Source organism: Schistocerca nitens, chromosome 2 (genome assembly GCF_023898315.1).
Source record: "Schistocerca nitens isolate TAMUIC-IGC-003100 chromosome 2, iqSchNite1.1, whole genome shotgun sequence".
Taxonomy (NCBI): Eukaryota; Metazoa; Arthropoda; class Insecta; order Orthoptera; family Acrididae; genus Schistocerca; species Schistocerca nitens.
The window spans coordinates 602,249,022-602,268,311 of record NC_064615.1 but is presented as its reverse complement, the minus strand read 5'-3'; the positions used below and the strand labels follow the sequence as shown (position 1 = coordinate 602,268,311).

General features: G+C 41.6%; 1 protein-coding gene across 1 annotated transcript in view; it reads right to left on the bottom strand.

Annotated features, from left to right (window-relative positions):
* LOC126236683 (protein takeout-like) overlaps positions 1–19,290 on the bottom strand; it is a 175,397-nt gene that overhangs the window by 18,350 nt on the left and 137,757 nt on the right. Inside the window, exon 4 of the mRNA XM_049946172.1 lies at positions 4,877–5,010. Coding sequence (XP_049802129.1) covers positions 4,877–5,010 — 134 coding nt within the window. The remainder of the gene's footprint in view (positions 1–4,876; positions 5,011–19,290) is intronic.

The window sequence follows — 19,290 nt, the reverse complement described above, 5'->3', positions numbered from 1 at the left end:
TGTATCACACTTCACAAAACTGACATAGTCCAAATTGAAAAAACTTTCAAAACAAACCATTAACTTGCACCACATACAATGAATGAAAAACGACGCGCCACAGTGATCACAAAGATTCGCACCATCAAGATCAAAGGCGAACTCCTTGGGTAGTCAGAAACCGTGCAGGACGTTCAGCTAGATATCCACTCTTAAATAATGTATATAGAATGATGTTGGTGTAACGGGGTGATAATTGATGGAATGTGATGACATGCAACCGAATACGAAACAGTCTGTCGTGAAGGATATCGTGAAACTGGTTCCTTCATCAAGTAGCTACAGATAGCACGATAATGTATTTTATACGTACGGATAAAATAAACATCCAGCGGCTGAATTTGTCTAGTGTTTCGAGCTGGTATGAACTGCAGTGTCACACACTTTTCAGATCGAATAATCTAAAGGAGTAAGATTTTTGTACGAAGACCATTAATGAAACAAAAGCAAGTTATTTTGGCCAGCTATTGGCCAAAAACAGTGCTCATACCATAGCCTGTAGTTCTTTTATGCCCATTTTTCCATACTTGCTTGCTGTGACATCAATATTTCCTACTGCCCGTGCAAGATCACCTACGAGAAAAAATCGTAGGAGGCAGAGCACCTCCAGCTTCTTGCAGCACAATAAATGAAGTTCCAGCCAATTTACCATCCAGATTAACAGTTGGCACAAATGTGTACGAATGCATTAAGGCATCGATGTTAGTTGAGCTTGATACGACTCTTTTGGTACTTCTCATATCCAGGGTTCCTTTCATATGCATTTCCTCTTCAAATCCCGATTGGTCGGAGTTGAAAACAAATTCGTTACTGAACGATGGGATAAGTATGTTTATCCCATCTACAAATGTTCGCGCGATTCCGCAGTTCGCTGTGCATCTGAACTTGACGCTTTGTTTGAAATTTCGTTATCTTACGCCTTTCAAGTCTGCAGCACTGTTTGAAGTTATGCTACCATCCACTGCTTCCCTTCAAATTACTATAATTTATGTCAGGCGCAATTTGATGTGCATAAACTAGTAGGTCACATTATACACACCCTCTAAATTGTATCGAAGATCCTTGAAACGCGCAAACACCGTTTTTGTAGCAAGTGCGCCTTGTCTTCCCTTGAATATCCTTTGTTTTTTTCTTTTGCGCTGCAGAATCATACTGCTGCGGACTTACTCGAAATCTGTTCATAATCTTTTTTTTATTACTACACCGCGGACAATCTTTCATGTAATAATTATGTTTAGTACCCGTTCCTTGGACAACGAGTGTCCTTTACAACTCTTCACTGGAGACGGAATTTGCAGCTCCCTGTCCGATAAGGACGGTGAACTACATGGTTCGACTTCTGTTTCAGTACCACTTTCACTTAGTAACCACACATCGTGGCGTGCACATGGGGTTTTTTTAGGCTAGGCAGTAGTGCGAGGTGTCCTGATGAACACTCACCAGTCGACGAGCAGGCAGGGAAATCAGGATGCGCTCAGTGTAAAGACACTTCAGCTATCAAGATATCAGCAGTAAATTTTCAGAGTGTTCGGAATAAAGTTCCTGGATTTACTGCCCTCCAGGAAGCGTGCTGCGCGCAAATTATTCTCGGGACTGACACCTGGCTGAACCCTGAGGTAGGAAGTTCTGAAATATTTAGTGAGGGTTGAAACGTGTATCGGAAAGTCAGGTTAGACACCGTAGGAGGTGGTGTCTTCATTGCAGTTGACAAAAATATTGTGTCTACTGAGGTCGGAGTAGAGTGTGATTGTGAAGTTATCTGGACACGTTTAACAGGGCTAGGGGAAATAAAGTTAATTGTGGGGTGTTATTACCGGCCACCAGGTTCCACCGTGACAGTTCTAGAATCATTCAAAGGAAGTCTACATTCTGTATCGCAGAAGTACCCGGTTCATGCTATATTAGTCGGAGGCGACTTCAACCTACCTAGTATAGACTGGGATGTCTATGGATTCATTACAGGTGGTACAGGCAAGCCGTCGTGTGAATTACTTTTGAACACATTATCCGAAAACTGTCTTGAGCAGCTAAATCGACAGCCAACGCGGAATGGAAATATTTTAGATCTGGTAGCCACGAACAGACCAGACCTCATCGACGTTGTCAGTGTTGAGACAGGGATTAGTGATCATGATGTTGTCATTACGACTATAGTTACGAAAGTTAAAAAGTCGGTCAAGAAGGCTAGGAGAGTATTCTTACTAGAAAGGGCAGATAAGCAGTTGTTAGCATCCCACTTAGTAAATGAATCGACTTCATTTACTTCCGGTACGACGGACGTGGAAGAATTATGGGCAAATTTTAAACACATTGTGAATCACGCATTGGACGAGTATGTGCCAAAAAAGTGGGTTACGGACGGAAAAGACCAACCGTGGTTTAACAGCGCAATTCGGAGAATGCTCAGGAACCAAAAGCAGTTGCACTCGCGGTACAAGAAAGATCGGGAGAATGAGGACAGGCCAACGTTAGGAGAGATTCGTGCTGCTGTAAAAAGAGCGATGCGCGAAGCATTAAACCGCTACAACCGTCATACCTTAGCAAAAGATCTTGCTGAAAACACAAGGAAATTCTGGTCTTACGTAAAATCGGTAAGCGGGTTGAAGGCTTCCATCCAGTCACTCACTGATCAGGCTGGCCTGGCAACGGAAGACAGCAAAACGAAAGCTGAAATTTTAAATTTAGCATTTGAGAAATTTTTCGCGCAGGAGGATCGTATAAACATACCGCCGTTTGAGTCTCGTACAGATTCACGTATGGAGGACATAGTGATAGACATCCCTGGGGTTTTGAAGCAGCTGAATGGGTTGAAAATAAATAAATCGCCAGGTCCTGATGGGATTCCAATTCGGTTTTACAGAGAGTACTGTACTGCATTGGCTCATTACTTAGCTAGCATTTATCGCGAATCTCCTGCCCAACGTAAAGTCCCGAGCGACTGGAAAAAGCGCAGGTCACGCCTGTATATAAGAAGGGTAGAAGGACGACCCCTCAAAATTACAGACCAATATCCTTAACATCGGTTTGTTGCAGGATTCTCGAACATATTCTCAGTTCGAATATAATGAATTTCCTTGAGACAGAGAAGTTGCTGTCCATGCATCAGCACGGCTTTAGAATGCATCGCTCCTGCGAAACGCAACTCGCCCTTTTTTCACATGATATCTTGCGAACCATGGATGAAGGGTATCAGACGGATGACATATTCCTTGACTTCCGGAAAGCGTTTGACTCGGTGCCCCACTGCAGACTCCTAACTACGGTACGATCATATGGGATTGGTTCCCAAGTACGTGAGTGGCTCGAAGACTTCTTAAGTAATAGAACCCAGTACGTTGTCCTCGATGGTGAGTGTTCATCGGAGGTGAGGGTATCATCTGGAGTGGTCCAGGGAAGTGTGGTAGGTCCGCTGTTGTTTTCTATCTACATAAATGATCTTTTGGATAGGGTGGATAGCAATGTGCGGCTGTTTGCTGATGATGCTGTGGTGTACGGGAATGTGTCGTCGTTGAGTGACTGTAGGAGAATACAAGATGACTTGGACAGGATTTGTGATTGGTGTAAAGAATGGCAGCTAACTCTAAATATAGATAAATGTAAATTAATGCAGATGAATAGGAAAAAGAATCCTGTAATGTTTGAATACTCCATTTGTAGTGTAGCGCTTGACACAGTCACGTCGATGAAATATTTGGGCGTAACATTACAGAGCGATATGAAGTGGCACAATCATGTAATGACAGTTGTGGGGAAGGCTGATAGTCGTCTTCGGTTCATTGGTAGAATTTTGGGAAGATGTGGTTCATCTGAAAAGGAGACCGCTTATAAAACACTAATACGACCTATTCTTGAGTACTGCTCGAGCGTTTGGGATCCCTATCAGGTCGGATTGAAGGAGGACATAGAAGCAATTCAGAGGCGGGCTGCTAGATTTGTTACTGGCAGGTTTGATCATCACGCGAGTTTACGGAAATGCTTCAGGAACTCGGGTGGGAATCTCTGGAGGAAAGGAGGCGTTCATTTCGTGTATCGCTACTGAGGAAATTTAGAGAACCAGCATTTGAGGCTGACTGCAGTACAATTTTGCTGCCGCCGACTTACATTTCGCGGAAAGACCAAAAAGATAGGAGAGATCAGGGCTCGTACAGAGGCATATAGGCAGTCATTTTTCCCTCATTCTGTTTGGGAGGCGAACAGGGAGAGAAGATGCTAGTTGTGGTACGAGGTACCCTCCGCCACGCACCGTATGGTGGATTGCGGAGTATGTATGTAGATGTAGATCATTGTATTTCTCATGTACACAGTCGAGTGTATACGACACCACACATTCCCCAGATTCATCTTGCAATAACGCTAATATTTCATTTGCCACTTCTTCACACACTGCGAAATTCCCTGGGTTCCTTTGTGACGAAATTTTTTTGTAGATGTATTGTAATGTTTACTTTGTTTATCGTTGCATTGCTCTGATTTAGATCAACAGCACTAGCACTGTAACACTGTTGTGAGTTACTCGTCGATTAAGCACTTACGCTCCGTAGCGTCATGCTGTGCTCATCATTGGATACCTGCAGTCCCACCCTCTGCTGCCATTAGCAGCCAATATTGCGGTTGCAAGGTAGACAATATGTGGGACATCGAATGCCGTAAAAATCGTTGGCCTTTTGTGACCTCGCACTTAAGGAGTTCCTAGTCAATTACCAATACAAATCCATGCATTAATAGCACGCTACCTCCCTCTGTGACATAAGCATTTTACTGAGAGAGGTGGGTTAGGAATGTACAATGTTGATGAAGATGAGAACAACAAATTTCCTGAGTTGGATGAGTCACTTACTCATGTTGATCCAGAAGAGGCCATTGGCGACTAGCGGAAAGGTGAGAAGGGCTCCACGTCCTTCGAAGGCACCGTGGACGGTGAAGCTCGGTGTCTTGCTGATCACCTCGAACTTGCTGTCCAGCAGATTCGCCCTGCAAGAGACCACACGAAGCAACAATAACTACAACTCGTATAGTAAGGCGACTATTGGAGGTAAAGCACTGTAAAACTGTCGTAGTTCTCGACAGGCTAAAGCCTTGTCTCTATTAGTAACGCATCCACATAACTGGACATTGACCTACATCACCACAAAAAGAAGGGGAAATATGTCAAGTGTTTAAAGTATTCTCCAGCACATGTTACTTGGAAAATTCTGAAAAGTACTTTAAAGTCATTTGGAGAACATCACTGAGCATTATTAACTGACATTTTTGTATGTGGACGTATCTGTTATGTTACGATATTTAATTAATAATAAAAGATCTGCAATCACTAGTTTACGGTATATTGATTTTACGACGTCCGAAGCATTTTGGAGCTACAAGTCCGGTTTTGAAAAACCATTCAGTTTTTGCAGTTGCCTGCCTATTGTGCTTTAGGACTACACGAAAAATCTAAATATGATAGCCGTCCCATCATCTGAACTCCATTCCGCAGGGTAATCGATTTAAGGCTTGCAGTATATGAATAAACTGTTTTCATCTTACTGTTTCCGGTAGTACGCTTCTAAAAGCTTCGGAGCTACAAGTCCGCTTTTGAAGAATTTCACTTAGTTGTTAATTTTGCGACAGTATCGTGCCACATGTTTTTTTGATGTGGAAAAACTGTAAATATTGATTTAAGATCACAATCATCATTCTGACGTTGAATAAATACCCCCTGAATCAGTGTAAAACTTGTGCTTTACACTCCCACTTCACATAAGCTGACTTTTTCTGACTTTTTGCACGTCTCAAAACGCCTCTTTCTTACACGAAGATAATTTGTACTTTCGGAAGCCGTCTGTTAGAAAATGTCTTTTGCATTATTTATCACTACGCGAATTGTAAGCCGCTGACGAGGTGCAAAGACATTCCGTGCACTCTTATCGTCTGCTAGGAAAGTCACGTCTTTGGCTGCACATTAAAAGCGCCTTTGAGGTAAAATAAGGGGAATTGTCATGACGTCACGAACTTGGAGCCGACGTCCGCCATGGTAGTTGACTCAAATAATTTCTGGTGAAAATATTTTGCTCAAAAATGCCCTTTTGTGTCTTTTATGGATGTTCTAATGAATTTGATTGTATTCTAAAGAGTGAAAGGATCACATTTCATTAGTAAATGGACTAATTGAAGCGCTATTTTCTTCCACACGAATGAGTTTTGCTAGTGCGCTTTAAGTTCCATGTAGTGTATTTATTTCTGTTAATTTGACTTTAGATTTCCCACAAATCCGACTCTAAAAGCCCTCTAGGTGAACGCTGTGAGGAGGAAAGATTGGGAACCGAGCAAACATAGCAATATATGTTCTCAGCATTTTTGGGAAGAGGACACAGACCGACCAACAGGTTTTTCCAGCCTGTATTAAAGAAAATGCTGGATTACGAAAGCAGACTTTTCACATCGTTTACTTCTCTATTTGGTTATTCAAAACGTATATGGAAAACAAAGTTACATGAAGGAGCAAAATTCGTCGTATTATTGGATCAGATATGCAACTGAGAGCAGAAAATCGTCTCTCTGATGTTATTTCCGAAAGCACTGTAGCATTTTCTATTTAAAACAACTGTTGCGTGGTCATGACAGAAATTGAGAGCAAGAAGCATCTGCAAACAGTAGTTTGCTAATGTTTTGGGGGATCCAATATGGCAGTCTGTAGCGCCATCTCCCGTTATAACTCGTATACCTCGATGGAGAGGACGTCTGTACAATGAATTTCGAGGTAGTCATTCTGACTGACCAGGTGATTGGGTGGTTAAGATCTGAGTTACTTGGTCATGCGGGCGATCGACGAAGCTCTACTCTTTTTCTACTGACTGCTGGCCCTACTTGCATGCTTCTCTGTGTGGACACGGCCTGCTTCTCTAAAGGTTCTGTTTGTTAAGATCAGACGCCTTTATCTTGTGTTTTACTGTGACGGCAATTTCTGAACTGCAACATACGGGAATTCATGGCGAGACTGTTGCCTGCTAGTTCTGCTCTTTGCCGTATTATTTTATTTACACGACTTTCAGCTCTACAGACGTGCTTTCTTTGTGACCAAGGCTAAATCTGTTGTTTCGTTCGAGGTTTTGTTCCATGTACTAGGATCAACATTGGATTTTCATTAAGTCATCCGTGAATGTAGATTAGGTTCACCTTACATTCCTATTTAGTCAATAATGCTGCGGGGATTAGAACTTATATAGGGCTGCTTCTGTTCTATTTTTGATGATTTACAGTGTTGTATTTTAAGTGGTCCCATGAAGGACTTACGTAATTTAATTACTAAATTTTCGTGTTTATTTACTGAATAATATTGGCTGCCTTCGTAACCGAACGGTAGGCGTGGCTACCTTCGGTGCGCAAGGACCCAGGTTCGATTTCTTGCAACTTCTCTGTTGTTTTTCTGCGGTAGGGAGGTCTGGTAAAGGATCCACTCAGCCCTTGTGAGGACAGATAAGGAGCTACTTGAATAAAGAAACAGCGTCATCGGCAGGATTCATCTGCTGGCAATAACGGCTGGACGGATTGGCGATATACTAATGAAATACCTCATGATCATAGATCGCTCCTCGTACTGCCTGAAGGGCAGCAGTCGGCCAGTCGAACAGGCCTAAGGCCTAATCCGTGAGTGATGTTAATCTATATTTTATGATTAAATGACAATTTGTCAATGCTGACTGCTTCCGTAAGTAATGACGCTGTCTGACAGCATGCCGTACAGTGACATATCAATACAATTGTACCTTCTTCAAAATCACTATAATATTTTCTGCACTCGGTGTGGACTGATACAATGTTCTATCTCTCCGAAACCTTTCGTAGATGTTACTGTGTTCCGTTACACGCCTTGATCAAGAAGTAAAGTGCTTATGCTGATCAATGAGCAAGAAATATATGTTAATGGGTGCATCAAGACCAACTTAAAGCTGGTAATACACAAGTAAAAAATGATAAACTTAAGTCTCTTAAGATGTGCGGTAGATACATGTTTCCACGGGGAAGAGGTAGGGGACAGTAAAAACAATGTTTCAGTGTGTTGGGTTGTTGACAGAGGGGGACCTTTTAGTATAGTAAGAGATGTTCAGACATCATAGCACGGCTGCATCTCGCTACCACGGAGGCCGCTTCAGCAGGGATGTCACGTGGACCTGTCCGTAAATATCGTCCCCCTCCACCACTTTTCCAACAGTTCTTGTTATTCTCTGAAGCCTTCGATATGCGCTAGTGATAGTAGAGTGACTCATCTTGTATTGTTTATTTTCTTCGATTCGGACCACCCACTGGACTGTTTACACACACTTCGACGACTTCTGTGAGGATCTTTTGGGGAAGTAAGAGCTGTGACTACATAACAACGGTGGCAAGTGAATGAGGGTTCTTCCCCTCACCCGACCAAGGCCAAGCCGCCGTGCTTTTAGTGTGCACGAGCGTGTAGGCGAAGCACTGTGCAACAATATAAAGCTAGTGCTTCGCCAGATGTTGCATATTTTGAGTTTCAGCAAGATCTCCTGGTCAGGTCCCACAAAAATCCACTTTTTACGAAATTTCAAAACCGCGAAATGACTAGCTTAGCGCTCTCTGCTTCGCTCTCGTAGAGCATATGGTCAGCAGGGTTTTCTTCTTTTGTTTTTCTTTCATCGAATTTTTATGTTGTTCACAAATTGCAACACCTAAACTTTTCACGCTAATTAAGGCCACAGAAGGATGGACTTTGCGGAAAGTACTTCTGACGAATAAGCGATTTTGATAGCTGAAGCCCATAGTTTTTGTTAATAATGCTTTTTGCTTTCTTGTAGTGATATATCCGTAAATACTTTTTTATCCCTAACATACATTTCTTTATATCCAACAGAAAAGTGAAATACCAGTTTTCATAGATTTAACTGCAAACATTTTTAAAATAACGAAATATGTTGTTTTATTTCTAACCAAGATGACAAATAAAAAATTTTCATAGATTTAGCTTTGAAAATGCTTTCACAATGAAATATTTTCATAAAACTTCTCATTGCCTACTTCACTCCCTTAGGGGGTGAATGTCCAAAACACCGAAATGCTTTTTTTTTTGTTTCTAACAGGGAAGCCTAATTCAAACTTTAATAGATTTAACTTTAAAAATGCTTTCATAATGAAATATTTTCATAAAACATTTGATCCTCTATTTAACCCCCTTATGGATTGAATTTGCAAAAACTCTGAAAGATATGTTTTATTTATTTGCACCGGGATATCAAATATCAATTTTCATAGATATAGCTTTAAAAATACTTTACTAGTACTTTAATAACGACTTATTTAAAAGAGATTTCACTCACTATTTCAGTCTCATAGGGGTTAAATTTCCAAAAATGCTGTAACACATCGTTCCTTTTCTTCTCACCGAGAAACCAAATACTAATTTTTGTAGGTCTAGCTTCATGAACCATGAACCATGAACCATGAACCATGAACCATGAACCATGAACCATGAACCATGGACCTTGCCGTTGGTGGGGAGGCTTGCGTGCCTCAGCGATACAGATAGCCGTACCGTAGGTACAACCACAACGGAGGGGTATCTGTTGAGAGGCCAGACAAACGTGTGGTTCCTGAAGAGGGGCAGCAGCCTTTTCAGTAGTTGCAAGGGCAACAGTCTGGATGATTGACTGATCTGGCCTTGTAACAATAACCAAAACGGCCTTGCTGTGCTGGTACTGCGAACGGCTGAAAGCAAGGGGAAACTACGGCCGTAATTTTTCCCGAGGGCATGCAGCTTTACTGTATGATTAAATGATGATGGCGTCCTCTTGGGTAAAATATTCCGGAGGTAAAATAGTCCCCCATTCGGATCTCCGGGCGGGGACTACCCAAGAGGATGTCGTTATCAGGAGAAAGAAAACTGGCGTTCTACGGATCGGAGCGTGGAATGTCAGGTCCCTTAATCGGGCAGGTAGGTTAGAAAATTTGAAAAGGGAAATGGATAGGTTAAAGTTAGATATAGTGGGAATTAGTGAAGTTCGGTGGAAGGAGGAACAAGACTTCTGGTCAGGTGACTACAGGGTTATAAACACAAAGTCAAATAGGGGTAATGCAGGAGTAGGTTTAATAATGAATAGGAAAATAGGAACGCGGGTAAGCTACTACAAACAGCTTAGTGAACGCATTATTGTGGCCAAGATAGATACGAAGCCCACACCTACTACAGTAGTACAAGTTTATATGCCAACTAGCTCTGCAGATGACGAAGAAATTGAAGAAATGTATGATGAAATAAAAGAAATTATTCAGATAGTGAAGGGAGACGAAAATTTAATAGTCATGGGTGACTGGAATTCGAGTGTAGGGAAAGGGAGAGAAGGAAACATAGTAGGTGAATATGGATTGGGGCTAAGAAATGAAAGAGGAAGCCGCCTGGTAGAATTTTGCACAGAGCACAACTTAATCATAGCTAATACTTGGTTTAAGAATCATGATAGAAGGTTGTATACATGGAAGAACCCTGGAGATACTAAAAGGTATCAGATAGATTATATAATGGTAAGACAGAGATTTAGGAACCAGGTTTTAAATTGCAAGACATTTCCAGGGGCAGATGTGGACTCTGACCACAATCTATTGGTTATGACCTGTAGATTAAAACTGAAGAAACTGCAAAAAGGTGGGAATTTAAGGAGATGGGACCTGGATAAACTGAAAGAACCAGAGGTTGTACAGAGTTTCAGGGAGAGCATAAGGGAACAATTGACGGGAATGGGGGAAAGAAATACAGTAGAAGAAGAATGGGTAGCTTTGAGGGATGAAGTAGTGAAGGCAGCAGAGGATCAAGTAGGTAAAAAGACGAGGGCTAGTAGAAATCCTTGGGTAACAGAAGAAATATTGAATTTAATTGATGAAAGGAGAAAATATAAAAATGCAGTAAATGAAGCAGGCAAAAAGGAATACAAACGTCTCAAAAATGAGATCGACAGGAAGTGCAAAATGGCTAAGCAGGGATGGCTAGAGGACAAATGTAAGGATGTAGAGGCTTATCTCACTAGGGGTAAGATAGATACTGCCTACAGGAAAATTAAAGAGACCTTTGGAGATAAGAGAACCACTTGTATGAACATCAAGAGCTCAGATGGAAACCCAGTTCTAAGCAAAGAAGGGAAAGCAGAAAGGTGGAAGGAGTATATAGAGGGTCTATACAAGGGCGATGTACTTGAGGACAATATTATGGAAATGGAAGAGGATGTAGATGAAGATGAAATGGGAGATACGATACTGCGTGAAGAATTTGACAGAGCACTGAAAGACCTGAGTCGAAACAAGGCCCCCGGAGTAGACAACATTCCATTGGAACTACTGACGGCTTTGGGAGAGCCAGCCCTGACGAAACTCTACCATCTGGTAAGCAAGATGTATGAGACAGGCGAAATACCCTCAGACTTCAAGAAGAATATAATAATTCCAATTCCAAAGAAAGCAGGTGTTGACAGATGTGAGAATTACCGGACAATCAGTTTAATAAGCCACAGCTGCAAAATACTAACACGAATTCTTTACAGACGAATGGAAAAACTAGTAGAAGCCGACCTCGGGGAAGATCAGTTTGGATTCCGTAGAAATACTGGAACACGTGAGGCAATACTGACCTTACGACTTATCTTAGAAGAAAGATTAAGGAAAGGCAAACCTACGTTTCTAGCATTTGTAGACTTAGAGAAAGCTTTTGACAATGTTGACTGGAATACTCTCTTTCAAATTCTAAAGGTGGCAGGTGTAAAATACAGGGAGCGAAAGGCTATTTACAATTTGTACAGAAACCAGATGGCAGTTATAAGAGTCGAGGGGCATGAAAGGGAAGCAGTGGTTGGGAAGGGAGTAAGACAGGGTTGTAGCCTCTCCCCGATGTTATTCAATCTGTATATTGAGCAAGCAGTAAAGGAAACAAAAGAAAAATTCGGAGTAGGTATTAAAATCCATGGAGAAGAAATAAAAACTTTGAGGTTCGCCGATGACATTGTAATTCTATCAGAGACAGCAAAGGACTTGGAAGAGCAGTTGAACGGAATGGACAGTGTCTTGAAAGGAGGGTATAAGATGAACATCAACAAAAGCAAAACGAGGATAATGGAATGTAGTCGAATTAAGTCGGGTGATGTTGAAGGTATTAGATTAGGAAATGAGACACTTAAAGTAGTAAAGGAGTTTTGCTATTTGGGGAGCAAAATAACTGATGATGGTCGAAGTAGAGAGGATATAAAATGTAGACTGGCAATGGCAAGGAAAGCGTTTCTGAATAAGAGAAATTTGTTAACATCGAGTATAGATTTAAGTGTCAGGAAGTCTTTTCTGAAAGTATTTGTATGGAGTGTAGCCATGTATGGAAGTGAAACATGGACGATAAATAGTTTGGACAAGAAGAGAATAGAAGCTTTCGAAATGTGGTGCTACAGAAGAATGCTGAAGATTAGATGGGTAGATCACATAACTAATGAGGAGGTACTGAATAGGATTGGGGAGAAGAGGAGTTTGTGGCACAACTTGACCAGAAGAAGGGATCGGTTGGTAGGACATGTTCTGAGGCATCAAGGGATCACCAATTTAGTATTGGAGGGCAGCGTGGAAGGTAAAAATCGTAGGGGGAGACCAAGAGATGCATATACTAAGCAGATTCAGAAGGATGTAGGTTGCAGTAGGTACTGGGAGATGAAGAAGCTTGCACAGGATAGAGTAGCATGGAGAGCTGCATCAAACCAGTCTCAGGACTGAAGACCACAACAACAACAACAGCTTCAGTATTGCCTTAATAGCGACATTTTTCACAAAGCCTTTCATCCCCTGTTTATCCGAAATGGGGGTGGGATTTCGAAAAATGCCTTCTTAAACGACGCCTACACTATAAGATCAACCCCCTCTCCAATTTTAAAGTTTCAGTCCTGAGCAGTTTGGGCGGTGCGATGGTTATTCAGTCAGAACGCTGCCTTATACATAAGCTGTAATTTTACTTTTCGGTTCCGTTTTGTATAAAGACATAGCGAAGAGGTTTTTGTGAAGTTACTTCTTTTTTTTTATAAGTTATTGAGTAAAAACTGATTTTTGTATTAAATAAGAGAAATCGTGGTAGATTAACTACCGTTTAGAAATAAGTCACAATGGTAAAATTATTAAAAGTAATGATGCAGCTGTACCAAAAGATACTTCTGTAACTTTATGGAGGTACAGATGATAGAATAGAGAAAATTGAGAGGTCGCTGTTTATCCTCGGTTCCGTTAGAAAAATTCTAGATGTCGGAATTTAAGAGTTATCTAACTAATATTTTTAGAATACAGATAAAAATATTGCTCATAGAAAAGTTGGGAAAGCTGTTAATCTTCAACTAAAAACAGTATCTAAGATCTTGTAGCTAGAAAGAGTGCTTTTTGAGATCTGTTGCAGTTACTTAACACACTGCAACTATAGGTGTTCTGTTTGGTGTCCAGTGCGAAGCCTCACCGACAGTATAAAAGAACCACCATGGTGCTATATGGGGACCATTCGATTACAGTCAGTCACACGTGATGTATCTCGCTAGGCTTCAGAAGGTGCCGTACTTCTGTCCACGGCCGCGCACACTAAGCCTCGGACGGCAGTGAAGACGACTGACTTGAGTGTTAGTCGATTGAATTAGCATCGCGCATTTTTGTGCAAATGTGTAGAGGTTAGCTTTTGTGGACTAAAAATTTACGGGAAACCCTGTTCAATATTTTTATTTTGTGTGCCGACCGTTGTGTTGTAGGAAAACGCGTGGCAAATGTCGTAGTTTCCTCACCACTGTTAACGGGAGCAGTGAACCGTACGGTATTTAATTTACAGACGGAGGGATAGTTAACAATATTTTAAACTTCGAGTAGCGGTCCCATCTGAAATGTATCGAGTGCTGCTAACGATAGGAAAACATTAATGAATTCAAAAAATATTAATTTATGCATGTCAATTTTCCTTGATTATAATGACTTGTTAAAACAGTAAACTTTCATTTATCGCCGTAGCTCCCGACTCCTTATGATTGTAAATAGAGAGGTAGAACATTTTACACCAGTCTGGCCAGCTAGAATTGGGACTGGTGGCCAGTAGGGGCAGCAGGTTTCTTGATTACTTTATGGCTGTCCACACAAATACCTTTCAGACTCTTGTAAACGGCAGCGGAATTTGAAATCACACAGACGCATACTGAATGTACCAAAAACTAACAGTATCTCATGAAGTTATAACGAAAGTTTTAACCCACAGCCCTACATATGGTGCAGATCAGTCCGGGATTGGAAAAGATGAGACTTAAATGTCTCGGGGAAAATTAATTGCAAGAGCTAACAGTCCGGGATTATAGAGAGTGAAAGTGACCGGTGTAAAAACTGAACTCGGTAGACAAAAATAAAATACCAAAACGGAACAGTGGCAGGACCTAGTGAAAGAAACAGCGGCTACAGTGCTATGATTTGTTCGTGAGTGTGAAGCCTAGACACGGCAATCTCGTATGTGATGAGAGGGAAGCAGACGACATCGTGTTGTGGCCACCGCCGGCACTGAGTGCAGACGGAGATGGTCCATCATCGCATTGCTGCGTGGGCCTGTAGGCTGCTGTGTGCACTCTCCGATTTCATGGCCCCTCCCTCCCGCCGCTACTGCAGTAAGTGATACCTACCACCACCAGCTGCTCCTGCTGCCTACATTAGACTGCGGCGCGTTCCATCACGACTGCTGGTAGGCTGCGCTCATCGATTTCAAGCAGGTAAGTTAAGAGTTCTTACTGCATTAATTAACTGCTTCTAACTAATTATCAAACATGGAGTCTACTGTAAATGATGAAGTGAAAATTAATATAGAACCAGTCTCTGACGGTTATGGAGTAAAAATGAAACTTGAAGATAAAGATTATTTGAAGTTAGGGATAGAACCAAAGGAAGTGCCAATAGCGACACTGAATTTGACGATTTAAGATTTCAAATGAGTTACATAATGCAAAGTCCAGTAATAATGAATTGCAAAATCAAATGGAATGCAGTAATAGGGAATTTAAAAAAAATGTTTAAAGCGTGACTTGGCATCCAGTAATAAAGAAATAAAGGAGGAAATGATTTTAAAACTAAGTAGTTAAATTATAAAACTGAATCCGGTCGTTGTAATTTGGAAATTAAAAGTAAGACAATAATGATCGAAACTGGAGAAAATTTTCGAAACCGGGATTGGTGAGGATCGTAGTGAATACAAAAAAGAGAATGAAGTTTTAGACACGAGGTTAACAGAAAGAACAGGCAAGGAATCCAAAACCAGCTCTAAACAGGTTGCAGAAATAAATACTACTGTGAACATCTGTAAAACAGAAATAATCGGTAGGAACTGATGGTGACAAAATATGTGAACAACTCGACAAAAATATTTCTGACAAAGTAAAATCAGTGAAATTCCAAGTAGTGGATGTAAACAGTAGCATTGATAACACAGAAAGCAGAGTAAGCTCTTATAGTTTTGGGTAACACTAGTGTGCAACAGGTTGTTTCTGTTGACGCTACTTTCGTCGGATGTTGGAAATTTTTACGTTTTGATTCAGACAAGCAGACACACCCGTTCGAGTTCAGGAATGATTTTGAAGAACGGGTGGTGTATGTGTGATCTGTGCGAGAAAAAATTTCTTTCATTAGAAGTCATTTGTCAGGGGATGCTTTGCGCTGGCTAGCTGATGTCATGCTACGTTGTCCAATGCTTTCCGAATTCAAACCAACTTTCCTTGGTTATTACTGGTCCCATAATAAATAGACTGCTATATTAAGGGAATTTCGGAGCAGTAAAAAGTGTATTCCTAGTGCTGAATCTATCACAGAATTTTGTAGGAAGTAGGTTTCTCGTCTGTCGAATTTGACAGAAAAAAATGATACCGCAAGCGATACTAATGGGATAAGAAGGCAAACTGCCGTGGTACTGATTCTTGAAATTTCCCGGTATAAGGAGTATTTCACGAAATATTTGGGTTCTAGCCGGATGACGTCAAATTCTTGCCGAGATATTTCGGTTGACAACAAATCAGCCATCTTCAGGTCAGTGATTCGCACTGGAGATTGCTAGTTCACATTACTAATTTTATGTCAAAAAGTGGGGCACAGATGCATGCGCAAAGGCAGCCGCTACACGAGCAACCTCTGTCGGGTTTCGTGCTCTCTTCAAATACTGCTCGATCTATGGCGCGCAGGCGCATGCGTAATGGTGATACCACATGCGCGCTCTGTTGAAATGTGGGCTCCCGGAGTTAAGATGCAGATGTCAAATTAATAAAATTTGCTGTCGCTAGCCGTGTCATTGATCAGAAATTGTTTTCTTCGTTAAGATATAATAGAAATCATCAGGTCCCACGCCTTATCAAGCGGAGAGCCACCGTCACGATTAACAATATCTTGCGCCAAACTCGTGATTCTGTAAAACTTAAACAAAAAAAAAAAAAAAAAACATCTTCACGCGATATGTAGATGATACTTTTGTAGTGTTGCCATATGTTGAAGAAGAACTGCCACTCTGAGTTCAAATTTATGACGGAAGTGGAGAAGGGCGGCAGTCTGCTTTTTCTGGACGTCTTGGTCAACCGTAAAGCGGATGGATCATTAGGCTATTCCATTTACCGCAAGGCCACACGTACAGACCTGTATTTGCAGGCGTCTAGCTGCCGCCATCCATCGCAGACTACGACCGTCCTTCGAACATTGGTGCACTGGGCACATGTTGTGTCTGATGAAGTCAGCCTTGCAAAGGAACTGGATTACCTAGAATCTGTGTTCAGAGACAATGGATATTCTCCACATCAGCTTTAGGGAAGAAGAAACGTGACCGCTAACAAGATAAAGAGGTGCAGTTTAAGGCCAGGCGGTCCTCCCATACGTCGGTAATACTTCGTCATCATTAGGCAGAATCTTAAGGAAACATGTTAAAGCAATCTTCCGCCCTCTTACAAAGACTTGTGCCATCCTCGGTTCGGAAAAGGTCGATCTGGTATTGCAGAGGGCTGGAATGTACAGAATACCTTGCCAGTATGGCAAAGCCTACATCGGTCAGACAGCGTGCTCAGTGCGTGACTGGTGAGATGAACATGATCGCCACAGTCGCCGTTCGCAACCAGTAAGTCAGCCGTAACCGAGCGTTGTATCTCCATAGGACATGCAATGGATTATTCTGCCACAGAAAACTTAGCCTTGATGAAATCCTTGCAGAACGCAGTTATTCAAATGGTTGAAATGGCTCTGAGCACTATGGGACTCAACTGCTGAGGTCATTAGTCCCCTAGAACTTAGAACTAGTTAAACCTAACTAACCTAAGGAAATCACACACATCCATGCCCGAGGCAGGATTCGAACCTGCGACCGTAGCGGTCTCGCGGTTCCAGACTGCAGCGCCAGAACCGCGCGGCCACTTCGGCCGGCACGCAGTTATTAAGAGATCGGTGAAAATACGTTTGGCGAAAGTTCTTATTCATCGTGATGGCAGCTTTCAACTGAATATGGCGTGGGACCTGGTGAACTCTGTAACATCTTCAGAAAGAAAACATTTTCTGAGTAATGGCACGTCTAGTGATAGCTACTTTTATTAATTTGACATCTGAATTTTAACTCTGCGAGCTCACATTTCAACAGAGAGCACACAAGTAGTATCACCATTACGCATTTTCCTTGTGAGGTAACGGGCGAGTTGTGGAGCCCTGAAAATATTATAAGTTGGAAGATGGCGTGGCCGCGCGGAGGCCTCTTGGTGGGCAGCGGCTCGTCGGCGTCAGCATGGTGCCGAACGTTAGGCGGGGCAGGAGGGGTATCCCCAGTGCGTGGTCCAGGCCGACCGCGCGGCTGGGAATTCCATGTTGACGCTGTGACGTGGACTGAGCTTTGTGTCGATGAAGGAGATCTGTATACCGGGAGTGCCAAAGATGGCAGTCTTTGTGAAACCATAATGGCAGACATTTCACAGCTCATGTAGAAATTAATAATAGCCAGAAGAATCATTATATCTTAAAAAGAAACATGTACATTACCATTATTTGCATGACTATTCTGATGGTGTAATCAGATTTTCAATATCTTTATTAGTTTAAAGTTTAGTATCTGCCTGTAAATTACAGAAGTAACACCCAGCAACGAATTTCCAAAATCAGGCCATAAGTACTCCACACATGAAAAAATGATAGCAGCATGCTTATGAATATATTTATTCGTATATGTCTTTGTTTATATCCGATATACACTATTCATGAAGAAATTGGTCAAACATTTACTGTGTTTTAGAAAGCACAGAGACATTAGGGTACTGGCCTATTTTTGTTTTAGCCCTTGATATATGTTTATTTAATTTGTTTATATATTTAATAAAGTGTGTTAGAGCGTGTTTATGGTCCAGCCACAGGAATATTTATTTAATTTCAAGTTATTTAAATGTAAATCCAGTATTTTGTATGTGTTTCAATATGTCTGTGAGTGTGCGTTGGCTTGGAGAATGGCGGGAGCGCTGTAGCCAATCATAGTGCTCGTTAATGGGGAAACTGGATGGAAGTGGGAGAGGAGTGCTGAACAGAACAGGGACTGCTGTACGGGAAGGCGCGACGGGCGGTCGCAGGAAAGACGTGGAGCGTGTTGAGCAGTTTGCACGTGGTCGCGGGGAGATAGAAATATTTCGTAGTGCCGACTTGTGCCCTTGTGAGATTTCCGTGGCTTCTGCATTGAAGATGTAGTATGTATTTGGAAGTGATTATTTCGCGAGCTACGCTGTTGTTCATAACTAATTACGTGAAGTAGGAATCTATTGTTTCCCTGTTATTCAACTTATATTTTATTTAATTGCTGGACCATCGTTAACAATAAGTGTTTTGCAGTAATAAACAGCATTCTTAAAGGTACTTCTGCTATCGTACTTGTCATTTAAAGTCGTTAAAAATAGTACCTGAAGGTTTTATTTAATTGAAATCTTTCATTTATAAATTTCTATGCCACATTCAAAATTCGCAATTGCCAAGTGATAGGAACCTTCGACCATTCGATTCATGTGTATATTCATATTGTATTCTGTAGACTCAGCAGTATTTGGCTTTTAATGCGGCAACTACGTATCCCAGCCCCTAGACAACGAAACCAGCCAAAACTTTTAATATTTCAACTCTGAGGGTACGTAGTTGAGGGCCACCACACCACATCATTTTTTTTTTTTTTTTTTTTTTGTGAAAGCCCACATCCTGCACACCATAATGGAGAAGTAGTCGAAGAGGACGTGAAACTCGATA